Here is a 15,000-nt window from a genome sequence, read left to right as displayed (position 1 = left end):
GAATACAACCAGTAAAAACAACATTCCTGGAAGTCCTAAAGAACAGTAAGAAATGAACGAATAAAACCAGTAAAAACAACATTCTAGGAAGTCCTAAAGAACAGTAAGAAATGAACGAATAAAACCAGTAAAAACAACATTCTAGGAAGTCCTAAAGAACAGCAGGAAATGAACGAATTCAACCAGTAAAAACAACATTCCTGGAAGTCCTAAAGAACAGCAGGAAATGAACGAATACAACCAGTAAAAACAACATTCTAGGAAGTCCTAAAGAACAGTAAGAAATGAACGAATACAACCAGTAAAAACAACATTCTAGGAAGTCCTAAAGAACAGCAGTAAATGAACGAATACAACCAGTAAAAACAACATTCTAGGAAGTCCTAAAGAACAGCAGGAAATGAACGAATAAATCCAGAAAAAGTAACATTCTAGGAAGTCACGGGTATTGAGAAGCCGTTCTTTCCTGTGCGAGAATACAGGCTGTGTTGGCTGCTGTAATGAATCACTGTGACATCATGCCTGTCAGTGGCACGTGATGACCCAACGGCCAAAGACAGAGGTCAAGTTGTTCAGTGCTGGGGTCATTGTTGATGTCGTAAGTCTCCCTTGTCTATGATGTCTCGGTTATGTTTTCAGTGGAGATGGAGGAAGGAGGGGGGGAGAGAAAAAGACCTTGATGGTTCCTCTCTCAAGTCCTTTCCTTTCTTTCTTTCCACCTCTCTCTCTCTCTCTCTCTCTCTGCCCACCCCCCTCTCTCTCTCTCTCTGCCTCTCTCTCTCTCCCTCTCTGCCTCTCTCTCTCTCCCTCTCTATCTCTGCCCACCCCCCTCTCTCTCTCTCTCTGCCCAAACCCCCCCCCCCCTCTCTCTCTCTCTCTCTCTCTCTCTCTCTCTCTCTGCCCACCCCTCTCTCTCTCTGCCTCTCTCTCTCTCCCTCTCTCTCTCTGCCCACCTCTCTCTCTCTCTCTGCCACTCTCTCTCTCTCTCCCTCTCTCTCTGCCCACCTCTCTCTCTGCCTCTCTCTCTCTCTTTCTCTGCCCTCTCTCTTCCTCTCTCTCTCTCTCTGCCCCTCTCTCTCTCTCTCGCTCTCCCTCTCTCTCTCTCTCTCCCTCTCTCTCTCTCTTTCTCTGCCCCTTTTTCTCTGACTCTCCTCTCTCTATATATGTCTGTGAGCGTGTGTTTCAACCTCTCTGTCTCTCTCTCCCTCTCTCCCTCTCTTCTGACCTCTCTCTCCCTCTCTTCTGACCTCTCTCTCTCAAAAAGAAGAAGAGGAAAAGCTTGAGTCAACTGCCGATTTCAAGATGATCTCATGTATACCATATGTGGAATTAGTGAGTGCGGCTCTGTGTGTGTGTGTGTGCGTGTGTGTGTGTGTGTGTGTGTGTGTAAAACGAAAGTGACGTCAGAACTTGGAAAAAGTTTCTCATTATTACTTCCAAGTCATACAGGAATAGATCACGACCCAAACAAGCCACAGAGTTCAAACCCCGATGACACGTTTTCCCAACAGAAAGACAGATTTCGAAATAGGGTCACACGTGCTTGTGTCTGATGCAAGGACACACTTGCACATGGAAAGACAGACAGACAGACAGAGATAGAGAGAAAGACAGAGACGAAGAGACAGACAGATAGACAGACACACAGACAGACAGACAGGAGAGGACAGAGGGGAAGAAGAGAGGTGAGAATGTGGGAGGGAGAGAGGTTGAAGCACACACGCGCACAGACACACATACTGAGAGAGAGAGAGAGGGCAGGGCAGAGAGGGGAGGAGGGCAGAGAGGGGGGGGGCAGAGAGGGGGGAGAGCAGAGAGAGAGGGGGGGCAGAGACAGAGAGGGGGGGGGGCAGAGAGAGGGCAGGGCAGAGAGAGGGGGGGAGGGCAGAGAGAGGGAGGGGGCAGAGAGGGGGGAGAGCAGAGAGAGAGGGGGGGGCAGAGACAGAGAGGGGGGGGGCAGAGAGAGGGCAGGGCAGAGAGAGGGGGGGAGGGCAGACAGAGGGGGGGGCAGAGAGAGAGAGGGGGGCAGAGAGAGAGGGGGGAGGGCAGAGAGAGAGGGGGGGCAGAGAGAGGGGGGGCAGAGAGAGAGGGGGGAGGGCAGAGAGAGAGGGGAGGGCAGAGAGAGAGGGGGGAGGGCAGAGAGGGGGGAGGGCAGAGGGGGGGGTCAGAGAGAGGGGGGGAGGGCAGAGAGAGGGGGGGCAGAGGGAGGGGGGTAGGGCAGAGAGAGGGGGGGCAGAGAGGGGGGAAGGGCAAAGGACTGAGAGGGAAACACAAATACAATACCCCCTCTCCTACACCCCACCCCCACCCCCCTTGCACACACACACACACACACACACACACACAGCAACACACAATGAACCACAAGCCGGTTTGGTCAACAACACGTAATAAACAGTTCCTGTTCATTAAACATCTAATCAAACCAAAATTCACATAATACACGGCAGCTTTGGTGAGGAAACTGATTAGCTCTATCGTCGCATTTTCGAGCATGATTTAATTCACTAACTGAATAGCTCTATCCGTCGCTTTTTTGTGCATGATTTAATTCACTAACTGAATAGCTCTATCGTCGCTTTTTTGTGCATGATTTAATTCACTAACTGAATAGCTCTGTCGTCGCTTTTTCGTGCATGATTCAATTCACTAACTGAATAGCTCTATCGTCGCTTTTTTGTGCATGATTTAATTCACTAACTGAATAGCTCTATCGTCGCTTTTTTGTGCATGATTCAATTCACTGTCGTCTTCCTCTTCCACAAAGATCCTTCTCTTTCTGTGTCCTTTGCTGATATTTTTCTGCATCTTGTTTTTGGTGTTCTTGGTGGTGGTAGGGTTCTTCATTCTAATGCGGTCGGTTTCGGCTGAGTGACTGAGGTCACAGTGCCCTTTAAACGTTTCGTTAGAATGACTGTGAAGACATCCGTCACATGACTTGTATGTCCGTATTGATTCAAGAAGTACCATATCCTTGTCAATATTGTCTGTTGCCCGTTTCCATGACACTTTTCTTTACTCCTTTTCTGTCCATATGCAGGTAGCCCTGTACAACGACCACAAAAGACAGATATTGAGGAGTGAGTGCAGGAGTTGTGGAATGGATGGATGAGGGAAGGGAAAAATCAATTTTTTAAGAAATGTTTTAGAAATAACATAATAAAAACAAATTGCCCTGACCAGCGCAATTAGTTTATGCGTATCTTTTTTCTTTCTTTATCCACTCCCCCCCCCCCTTCAACCCCACAGATATGATGCGTCAAGGAGAAGCCGTGGCAGAGTCGGTTAGGCGTTGGACGTCTGATCCAGTGTTCACCAATGATCAGGGTTCGAGGCCCCGCATCGGAATGGTATTGTGTCCTTGGGAAAGGCACTTTACTCCGAATTTCCTCACTCCACCCAGGTGTGAACGGGTACCTGACTTCGGGTGGGGAAGGTTAAAACGGCGGAAGGAGAGGACTGGGCCCCGCCTTACTATGCCAAGCCCTGGACACAGTGGACATGAATTCACTGCCCCGATAGCCGTAGAAAGCTGCAGGACCTCTATCCTTTAGTGACGACGTGGATATGGATCAGTCAGCACGCGCTGAAACGGAAACGGAAACAGAATGACACATGAACACGTGGCTGTGAGATCGAGGAAGAATCGTAAGGATGAGTTCCCAAACACCGGGCCACGCAAGGTCAAGGTTTGTTTTTCAAAATATCCGGTCATCATGGTCCGCGGTGCATGGAAACAGCACACAAAACATCCTGTTTGTAACGGAAGCGGTGGCTGAGCAGTCACGCGCCTGACCAGGAAGTGAGTCTCGGGTTCGGGTCCCGTGAAAGGAGCAGGATTTCTATCCCGTCCCCAACCCCCACCCCCTGACCCCACCAACCAGACCTTGACCTTGAGTGGTGGTGTGAGGGCTAGTCTCTCCGATGAGACGATCAACCGAGCTGGATTGGGTGCTAGTCTTTCAAATGAGACTATAAACCGAGCTCCCTTGCGCAGCATGGACTGGGTGCTAGTCTTTCGAATAAGATAACACCGCCGAAAAAGGAGTATGGCTGCCTGCACGGCAGGGCAGAAAACGGTCATACACGTAAAAGCCCACTCGTGTTTATACGAGTGAATGTGGGAGTTGCATCCCACGAACGAAGAAGAGATATGAGATGGTAAACCGAGCTCCCTTGTGCAGAATGGAGTGGGTGCTAGTCTTTCGAATGAGATAAGCCGTGGTCCTGTATGAAGCACGCACTAGTAAGAACACCGTGGTAACAAAATGGATTATCCCTGGCAAAACTACGCACAAAAAACTAACTAAACCACTATGATAGTAAAGCAAATACATTTCCACACACATGAAGGGAAAAAATAGTGGTGCTATACAGTGGCGAGGCTTTCTCCGCGAGAAGAGAAACCAGAGTTTCGCGCACAGGAATCTCTTTGTGACGAAAACTGATCACAATACAATGCCATCCCATCACGCCTGTGTCAGGGGTGTGGGACAATGAACCCAGTGTCCCACTGAACATCCTCACTGATCAACTGTCGTGTTTGTCGACTGGCGACAACACAGAACGAGTGCTAGTTACGTGGGTTGTTTTGTTTTTAAGCCTGACATAAGTCGTGCGGAAATTTCCACTGAACTCTTCCCGGCAGATAATACTAAATTTCTGTGAGTGATTACTCATTCAGAAGAGATAAAGTTTTTGCTTTCGTTTATTGGTCGTATGTTGTTGTTTTTTTACGAGTGTCTGAAATTGACGACATTTCTGAAACACACACACACACACACACACACACACACACACTGTCCCACGTCAGAAATAGAGAACAGAAGGAAACTGAGATAGTCACAGAGATAGACACAAAACACCCACCAGTCTAACCATCCAACAGACGTGACATAGACAAAAGGCAGAGTGAGAAACAGAGAGAGCACACAGATAGACACAGAGACAGACGCAAAACACTCACTGTCTAACATTCCAACAGACGTGGCATAGACAAAAGACAGAGACACAGAGATAGACACAAAACACCCACCAGTCTAACCTTCCAACAGACGTGACATAGACAAAAGACAGAGACACAGAGATAGACACAAAACACCCACCAGTCTAACCTTCCAACAGACGTGACATAGACAAAAGACAGAGACACAGGTATAGACACAAAACACCCACCAGTCTAACCTTCCAACAGACGTGACATAGACAAAAGACAGAGACACAGGTATAGACACAAAACACCCACCAGTGTAACCTTCCAACAGACGTGACATAGACAAAAGACAGAGACACAGGTATAGACACAAAACACTCACCAGTCTAACCTTCCAACAGACGTGACATAGACAAAAGACAGAGACACAGGTATAGACACAAAACACCCACCAGTCTAACCTTCCAACAGACGTGACATAGACAAAAGACAGAGACACAGGTATAGACACAAAACACTCACCAGTCTAACCTTCCAACAGACGTGGCATAGACAAAAGACAGAGACACAGGTATAGACACAAAACACTCACCAGTCTAACCTTCCAACAGACGTGGCATAGACAAAAGACAGAGACACAGGTATAGACACAAAACACCCACCAGTCTAACCTTCAAACGACGTGACATAGACAAAAAACAGACACAGAGGTAGACACAGAGGTAGACACAAAACACTCACCAGTGTAACATTCCAATAGACGTGACAGACAAAAGACAGAGACACAGAGATAGACACAAAACACCCACCAGTCTAACCTTCCAACAGACGTAACATAGACAAAAGACAGAGACACAGAGATAGACACAAAACACCCACCAGTCTAACCTTCCAACAGACGTGACATAGACAAAAGACAGAGACACAGAGATAGACACAAAACACCCACCAGTCTAACCTTCCAACAGACGTGGCATAGACAAAAGACAGAGACACAGGTATAGACACAAAACACTCACCAGTCTAACCTTCCAACAGACGTGACATAGACAAAAGACAGAGACACAGAGATAGACACAAAACACCCACCAGTCTAACCTTCCAACAGACGTGGCATAGACAAAAGACAGAGACACAGGTATAGACACAAAACACTCACCAGTCTAACCTTCCAACAGACGTGGCATAGACAAAAGACAGAGACACAGGTATAGACACAAAACACTCACCAGTCTAACCTTCCAACAGACGTGACATAGACAAAAGACAGAGACACAGGTATAGACACAAAACACCCACCAGTCTAACCTTCCAACAGACGTGACATAGACAAAAGACAGAGACACAGAGATAGACACAAAACACCCACCAGTCTAACCTTCCAACAGACGTGACATAGACAAAAGACAGAGACACAGGTATAGACACAAAACACTCACCAGTGTAACCTTCCAACAGACGTTGCTCAGCCACATAGTCACTGACATCTTCCACTGTTGTTAAAACAAATAAACAAAAAAACATTCAACCAAAGACTAACAAACCTAAACAGATAATAAAGAAAAAAAGATAAAAAATAAAAACTCATCAACCATAGACTGACAAACAGAAATGCTTAAAAACCAAACAAAACAAAACACACAAAATATCAACCAAACACTGACAAATGTAAACAGATAAAACCAAAAAAAACAAAAAACAAAAAAACTCATCAAACAAAGACTAACAAACGTAAACAAAACAACAACAAAAACAAAAATCAACCAAAGACCGAAAAACGTAAACGTTAAGCAAAATAGAAAAAAAAAAAAAAAAAAAAAAACACTTCTCAACCAAAGACTGACAAACGTAAACACATAAGAAAAAAACCCAAACTCATCAACCAAAGGTTGGCAAACGAAAACATTATAAAAAACACAAAAAAAGCCAAATAAAAACTCAGCAGCCAAAGATTGACAAACGAAAACATTATAAAACAAGAAAGGCAAGACCTTCAAGACTCACTTGTGATACACTTTAAAAAAAAATCCAAGTTTTTATGTATTGAGTATAATGCATTTACTCTTATATTTATATTTTTTGTATTCTCTAAACTTGGCACTTTGATCTGATATTCGACCCAACAAAGGATCTGTCATTATTATCATTTTTTGTTCAAACAGGAACTTCTTTTGCTAAGCATGGAAGTTTTATTTATTGCAAACGTTTTGGTGTAGATAGCAGAACAAGGGAAATTACTCTGCTGGGGAACTTAGTTTGCTTTAAACTGATCTTTCTCATCTTAAACATTACATTTTGAAATTATACTCAATACATAAAAAGCTTGGATTTTTTTTTAAAAGTGCATCACAAGTGAGTCTTGAAGGCCTGCCTCTCTTGTTTCAAAATGTAATGTTTAAGATGAGAAAGATCAGTTTAAAGCAAATTAACTCCACTAGCATTACAGAGTAATTTCCCCTTTTTACTATCTGCACCAAAACGTTTGCAAAATAAATAAAAATTCCATGCTTAGCAAAAGAAGTTCCTGTTTGAACAAAAAATGATAATAATGACTGCTCTAGCTGTTGAGTCAGAATATCAGATCAAAGTGCCAAGTTTAGAGAATACAAAAAATATAAATATAACAGTAAATGCAGTTTGCATATAATTAGGCTTCATTCTTTATTTTTTTTGTGCCAATCCCAGTAGCGCAATATTGTTTTAAACAAGATGACTGGAAAGAACTGGATTTTTCCTATTTTTATGCCAAATTTGGTGTCAACTGACAAAGTAGTTGCAGAGAAAATGTCAATGTTAAAGTTTACCACGGACACACAGACACACAGACACAGACACACACACACACACACACACACACACACACAGACAACCGAACACCGGGTTAAAACATAGACTCACTTTGTTTACACAAGTGAGTCAAAAAACAACAAAAAACAAAAAAAGAACAAATAAAAACTCATCAACGAAAGGTTGTCAAACGAAAACATTATAAAAAAAAAATAAATAAATAAATATATAAAATAATAAAAACTCATCAACCAAGAACTGACAAACATAAACAAAAAAACAAAAAAACGTAACGAAAGACTGACAAACGTAAACACATACTACTGACAAACGTGGACATTATAAAAAAAAAAAATTAATAATAGTAATAATAAAATCTCATCAACCAAGAACTCACAAACATAAACATTTTTTTAAATATACAAAACAAACAAAAACTCATCAATCAAAGACTGACACACATAAACATATTAAAAAAAACAAAAAACAAATAAACCCCTTCAACCAAAGACTTACAAATGTAAACATATAAATAACAAACCAACAAACAAAATCCCATCACTGGTTCGAATCCCACAGTCATCAGCATTTTCTCCTTCTCCACTAGAACTTGACTGGTTGTCTGGAAGCTAATCATTCAGATGAGACGATTAACCGAGGTCCAGACCCCCTTGTGTAGCATGCACTTAACAAGTAAAAGAACCCACAGCAACAAAAGGGTTGTTCTTGGCGAAATTATGTAGAAAATCCACACAAAAAACAAATACACTTGCATGCAGATAAAATGGATGGTGCTAAAGAGGAGGGAGTAGAAGAGGAGGATAATAATAATATTAATAATAACAATAATACTAACTGTTATACTTCTACTACTACTGCTGCTGTTGCTATTACTACTACTCTTCCTGCTGTTGCTGCTACTACTACTACTACTACTACATGTTGTATTTTAATAATATTGATAATAACAAGTAGTAGAAATAAATATATATATATTATAATAACAAAGAGAAGAAGTATAAACAGATAAACAAATAAATAAACAAACATACACAAAATACTAACAAACAAAAACCAAAAAATAAATAAATACATGAATAAATAACAAGTAAACAACCCACCAACCAACCAACCAAACGTTTTTTTACCCACCACCCCCACCCCCAAAGGCCTCACAGATCAGCCCGTGGCACTCCATGAGCACGTCCCGACGTCCCAGACGCTCCAGACACTGCAGCAGAGTGTCCAGCACTGGAGGCAACAGTCTGGGATCCCCGCGGCTCCTGGCCCACTCCGTCAGCAACGTCTCCGTGGGGTTCTGCACCCAGAAGTTCTGGATCTCCACGGCGTCGAACCCCAGCATGTCGGCCAGGCCCATGTAGTCCGGGCTCCACTCACTGTCCACTGGAATCTGGGGATGGGGAGGTGCAGGGGGGGAGGAGTGGGGAAGGGGGATAGGGAGGGAGGCCAGCGGAGGAAGGTTGCGTGATTAGCAGGGTGGTGGTGGTTCCGTGAAGAAGAAAACGGATGAGGAAGAAGATGAGTGAGAGGAAGAAGAGGAGTAGAAGGAGGAAGATGAGGAAGAAGAGGAGGAAGAGAAGGAGGCAGAGGACGAAGAGGAGGAGGAAGGGGAGGGAGAAGGAGGAAACGGAGGATTAGGAAGAAGAGGGGGAAGAAAAGGAGTAGAAGGAGGAAGAGAAGGGGGCAGAGGACGAAGAGGAGGAAGAAGGAAGAGGAGGAGGAAAAGGAAGAGAAGGAGGAAGAGAAGGAGGTAGAGGACGAAAAGGAGGAAGAAGAGGAGGAGGAGGAAGCAAGGAACAGCAAGCACGGGAAAATAACAACATCACCAACATCAGTAAGAAGAAAAAGACGATAATGATGATGATGAAAAAGGACATACACAGACACGCATCACAGACAGACTGACTCACACACACACACACACACACACACACAACTGCTCAATGTCGAGCAGCAAGTTCTACACAATCACTCCCACCAAACACCCAACACCCTAGCACGAAAATACCTGCTCAATATTGAGCATCAAAATATTGGGCATCAAGCACCATATAAAACACTTGCCTCCACCATAACACATAAACATCCTCCTTGCCACCCCCACCCCCTATCTCCCACCCATCCCCCAAAACAAAACAAAACAAAAAAAATGCCTGCTCAATATTGAGCACCATGCACCACACAGAACACTCCTGATCCTTCCCACCCAACACCCCCCCTACCCCCCAACACACTCCACCACAAACATATCTGTTCAATATTAAGCACCAAGCATGACAACCCCCTCACACACACACACACACACACACACACACACACACACACGTCCATCACCCCACCCCCACTACAACACATAAACATCCCTCTTGCCACCCCCAACTCCTATCCCCCACCACACCCCACACCCCACCCCCCAAAAACAACAACAATCAACAGCAAAAAAAAAAACCCTGTTCTATATTGAGCATCAAGCACTTCACAAAACACTTCCCCCACCCAACACAAAAATACCTGCTCAATATTGAGCATCAAGCACTTCACAAAACACTCCCCCCACCCAACACAACCCAGTACAAAATACCTGCTCAATATTCAACATAAAGCACTACACAAAACACTCCCTCCCACCCAACACAAAAATACCTGCTCAATATTGAGCATCAAGCACCACCCAAAACACTCCCACCCAACACAAAAATACCTGCTCAATATTGAGCATCAAGCACTTCACAAAACACTCCCTCCCACCCAACACAAAAATACCTGCTCAATATTGAGCATCAAGCACCACCCAAAACACTCCCTCCCACCCACCACAAAAATACCTGCTCAATATTGAGCATCAAGCACTTCACAAAACACTCCTTCCCACCCACCACAAAAATACCTGCTCAATATTGAGCATCAAGCACTTCACAAAACACTCCTTCCCACCCACCACAAAAATACCTGCTCAATATTGAGCATCAAGCACTTCACAAAACACTCCCTCCCACCCAACACCCCACCACAAAAATACCTGCTCAATATTGAGCATCAAACACTACACAAAACACTCCCTCCAACCCAACACCCCACCACAAAAATACCTGATCAATATTGAGGATCAAGCACTTCACAAAACACTCCCTCCCAACCAACACCCCACCACAAAAATACCTGCTCAATATTGAGCATCAAACACTTCACAAAACACTCCCTCCCAACCAACACCCCACCACAAAAATACCTGCTCAATATTGAGCATCAAACACTACACAAAACACTTCCCCCACCCAACACAACCCAGCACAAAAATACCTGCTCAATATTGAGCATCAAACACTTCACAAAACACTCCCTCCCGCCCGACACAAAAATACCTGCTCAATACTGAGCATCAAACACTACACAAAACACTCCCTCCAACCCAACACCCCACCACAAAAATACCTGCTCAATACTGAGCATCAAACACTACACAAAACACTTCCCCCACCCAACACAACCCAGCACAAAAATACCTGCTCAATATTGAGCATCAAGCACCACCCAAAACACTCCCCCCCACCCAACACAACCCAGCACAAAAATACCTGCTCAATGTTGAGCATCAAGCACAGCCTCTTCCTGCTCTTCCTCAGCGCCGCTATGGGTGTCTGAAGGGCTGTCTGGGGAAACATCTCCTTGTCCAGATCAGCGTCGGCAGGAGCCACAGCGACCGGGGAGGAGAAGGCTGGCTTCAGACATGCTGCACGTGCCGCCACCCTGGCTGCCACTTCCTGTGCCTCGTTGTGCGTCACAGGGGCCGTGACGGAGGAGGAGGAGGAGGAGGTGGAGGTGGGGGGTTTGGAGGAGATCCCGCTGTCAGGGGTTGAGGAACGTGCTGCAGGAATGGTACAGGGGTTAATGATGATGATGATGAAGGTGATGATGGTGGTGGTGGTAGTGGTGGCGATGATGGTGATTATGATTATGGTGATGATGATGGCGATGATGATGATGATGATGGTGATGGTGATGATGGTGATGGTAATGATGATGATGATGATGATGATGATGATGTGATGGTGATGATGAAGGCGATGATGATGATCGCGATGATGATGATGATGATGATGGTGATGATGATGATGGTGATGATGATGATGTGATGGTGGTGGTGATGATGATGATGTTCATGGTGATGATGATGTGATGATGGTGGTGGTGGTGGTGATGATGATGGTGATGATGATGATGATGATGGTGATGATGATGATGATGTAATGATGGTGATGATGAGGATGGTGATGATGATGATGGTGATGATGATAATGATAATGATAGTGACGGTGATGATGATGGTAATGATAGTAATAATAACAGTAATAATAATAATAATAAGGATAATAATGATGATGATCATGATGATGGCAAAAATAACAACAATAATGATAAAGATGATGAGGACGAGAAGGATGGTGCTGGTGATAGTAACAGTAATAATGAGAACAAAAACACCCATCCTAACAATTGGAATAATCACGAAATAAATAGTAGTCGTCGTAGTAGTAGTGATGACGATGATGATGACGAAATCATTATCATCGTTATTACCACTGTTATGACTATCAAAGATAATGTTCACACACACACACACACACACACACACACACACACACACACACACACATCACCTCCATCCCCACCCACCCCACCCCAAAACACACACACGATTTGCATGAGATTTAGAAGACGAAAGCGCAGGAATTTTTTTTTTAATACCTTCAAACACACACATTTACCTGCACGTACTGGAACCGTCGCTGACGATGAAAGCCCACTGGCAAGGTCTTTGAGCAACACAGGGGGAGAAACTCTCTCACCACCAACACCACAACCACCACCACCACCACCACCAGACATGACAGAGCTGCTCGTTGACTGCACACAACCTCCAGAAGACGTCCCACGCTGAACAACCCTAGAAGTCCGAGCTTTCTCCGAGGGCGATGTTGCCGGGGCCCTCTTCCTTTCGATGACTGTCGGACACTCCTCCTGAACGCCGGAATCTGACGAGTAGAACGCCTCCGAAGCCGACGACATGCTGGGCAGATCCACGTTCTCCAATGACCTCAAGAGGTCCGGGAAACCTTCAGCTTCCGATGCACGTGCCACTGCGGAGGCGGCGTTTCCGGTTCCGGTCTCGCGCTGGAAAGGCGGCGGCGGTTCGGGAGATGTTGAAGTGAGACTGAGACTCCTGTAGTCACTGGTGCCAGAGATCTGACGGAGAGTCTCTGGGCTGTGAATCTCCAGGCTGAATCTCTCTTCTCCGGGCGAGGCACTTACCACGCTCTGAACAGCAGCACGGGACCTCTGACTGTCTGGTTCGTATAAGCTGTGAGTAGTTTTTAAGACAGATGCACTTTCCGTGGGTGTAGAAGTCGGTTCAGAATCCCCACGAGTGCGTTCTGGGAGTGGTTTTGCTTCCATAATTTCAGAATTCGGTTCACGAACGCTGTGTGTCGGTCCTGGCACAGGTCTCGTCGCTTCCACACGTTTACGATCAGTTCCGTGAGCGGACTGGAGGGGGGCTGTCTCTGTCGCACCTGTAGTGCCACACCTGTACGCACCTGTGCACGGCTTCTGTTCCACCTCAGTCGGAGATCCGTTCAACGGTTTCAACTCTTGGCCGGAAGCCATGCTTCCTGTTGCAACGTCTTGAGTGGTCAGGGAATGTTTGAGTTCGTCGCTGCCAACACCACCACCACCACTCTTAGACCCGCCATGTTTGGTGACGTGTTTCCGGCCAGCTTTCTGTCTGCCTGGCGCGACGGATTTAAGGAAGCTTGGCAGCTTCAGTGGCATGGCTTGTGTCGAAGAGTTGAGACCTGCAGAGAAGGGGGAAGAGGGGTTAGTGGAATGGAGATGAGACCAGATCCGTCTGTCAGCGGGGGTGTTAAATGTAAGGAAAGGGTGCATGTGCCTGTGAAAAAAAGATGCAAGATACAATAAAATTTCGAATATTCAGTCTGCGTGTTAATCTGCTGTGTGCCTGTGCGAAAAAACAACAACAGAAGGATACAATTAAGCTTCGAATATTCTGTCTGCGTGTTAATCTGTTGCGTGCCTGTTGGGAAAAAAAGCTGGGAAGTGAAGTTGCTTTTTGCGTGTGTGAGCAGTGAGATGTGTTGCAGTGAACCATGAACAGAGTGAACAGTGGAACTTTAATTCCAAAAAAATCCCACAGGGGCACATGGATCTAAAAAGACACATGCAACCATACCATTACAGAAAAAATGCGAAGAGCAGCGCAGGCGCCAAAAAAGAAAGACAAGACAAGACAAGACAAGACAAATTCTTTATTATCGAGGACAATAGATAAGCACTGGCGGGCTTTTTTTCATCCAGTCCCCGCCCTGCACTACACAAAGCTGCACTACACAAAGCTACATTATATATGTCGTTGCATGCACTACACAATGCTACTTAAAGTCATAGAATGCGAATACTATACTACATAAAGGCATAAGCATGGTAAAAATAACACAGAGAGAGAGGGGCACAAGCATGGTATTAATAAGCGACATGTAATAAAAAAAAATAAATAAATAAATAAATAAAATAAAATAAAAAACAGAACACAGAGAGAGAAAGAGAGAGAGAGGGGGGGGGGAGAAAAGAAAAAAATCAAATAAGACAAAGAACAAACAATCAGTCCTTTTCACAAACTCACTCGTGCAATCAATTCTTTCAAAACATATTCACGCTGAAAATAAGATTTAACCAACAAATGAAACTAAAACGAAATAAAACATTTCATAAATGATATCTAAAATTGTACAGGGCCACAATGTTTAAGTCTGCGACAAATCATACAAAGGTACATGAGCACATGATTTAAGTATTCATTTATGATATATGTTCTCATCTGAATATACATATATGCTTATGCCTTTATGTAGTATAGTATTCGCATTCTATGACTTTAAGTAGCATTGTGTAGTGTATGCAGTGACATATGATGTAGCTTTTTCGTTTTGGTTTTTGGGGAGTTTTTTTTATTAGCATCATTTTTTTGTTTGTTTTGTTTTGGTTTGGTTTGTTTTTTTATTTATATATTTATTTTTTTATATATATTTTTTTAATTATATTATTATTATTTATTTAGGGTTTTTTTTTCTCAAGGCCTGACTAAGCGCGTTGGGTTACGCTGCTGGTCAGGCATCTGCTTGGCAGATGTGGTGTAGCGTATATTTCTGGATAGTGTGCTATATAAGTATCCATTATTATTATTA

The 15,000-nt window shown here is 44.3% G+C and overlaps 1 protein-coding gene across 2 annotated transcripts in view; it reads right to left on the bottom strand.

Moving 5' to 3' along the window:
* LOC143276387 (uncharacterized) overlaps positions 1-15,000 on the bottom strand; it is a 36,686-nt gene that overhangs the window by 12,080 nt on the left and 9,606 nt on the right. Inside the window, exons 2-6 of one of the 2 annotated variants that reach the window (XM_076580874.1) lie at positions 12,508-13,593; positions 11,317-11,606; positions 8,897-9,131; positions 6,373-6,426; positions 3,265-3,586 (exon numbers count right to left, since the gene is read on the bottom strand). In XM_076580874.1, coding sequence (XP_076436989.1) covers positions 3,573-3,586; positions 6,373-6,426; positions 8,897-9,131; positions 11,317-11,606; positions 12,508-13,570 — 1,656 coding nt within the window. In that variant the 5' untranslated portion in view covers positions 13,571-13,593 and the 3' untranslated portion in view covers positions 3,265-3,572. Of the gene's footprint in view, positions 1-3,264; positions 3,587-6,372; positions 6,427-8,896; positions 9,132-11,316; positions 11,607-12,507; positions 13,594-15,000 lie in introns of those variants that run through there. The other variant, XM_076580873.1, reaches the window with a different exon arrangement.

Source organism: Babylonia areolata, chromosome 32 (genome assembly GCF_041734735.1).
Source record: "Babylonia areolata isolate BAREFJ2019XMU chromosome 32, ASM4173473v1, whole genome shotgun sequence".
NCBI lineage: Eukaryota > Metazoa > Mollusca > Gastropoda > Neogastropoda > Buccinidae > Babylonia > Babylonia areolata.
Note: the sequence above shows the minus strand (reverse complement) of the source record. Positions and strands in the feature narration are given on the sequence as shown.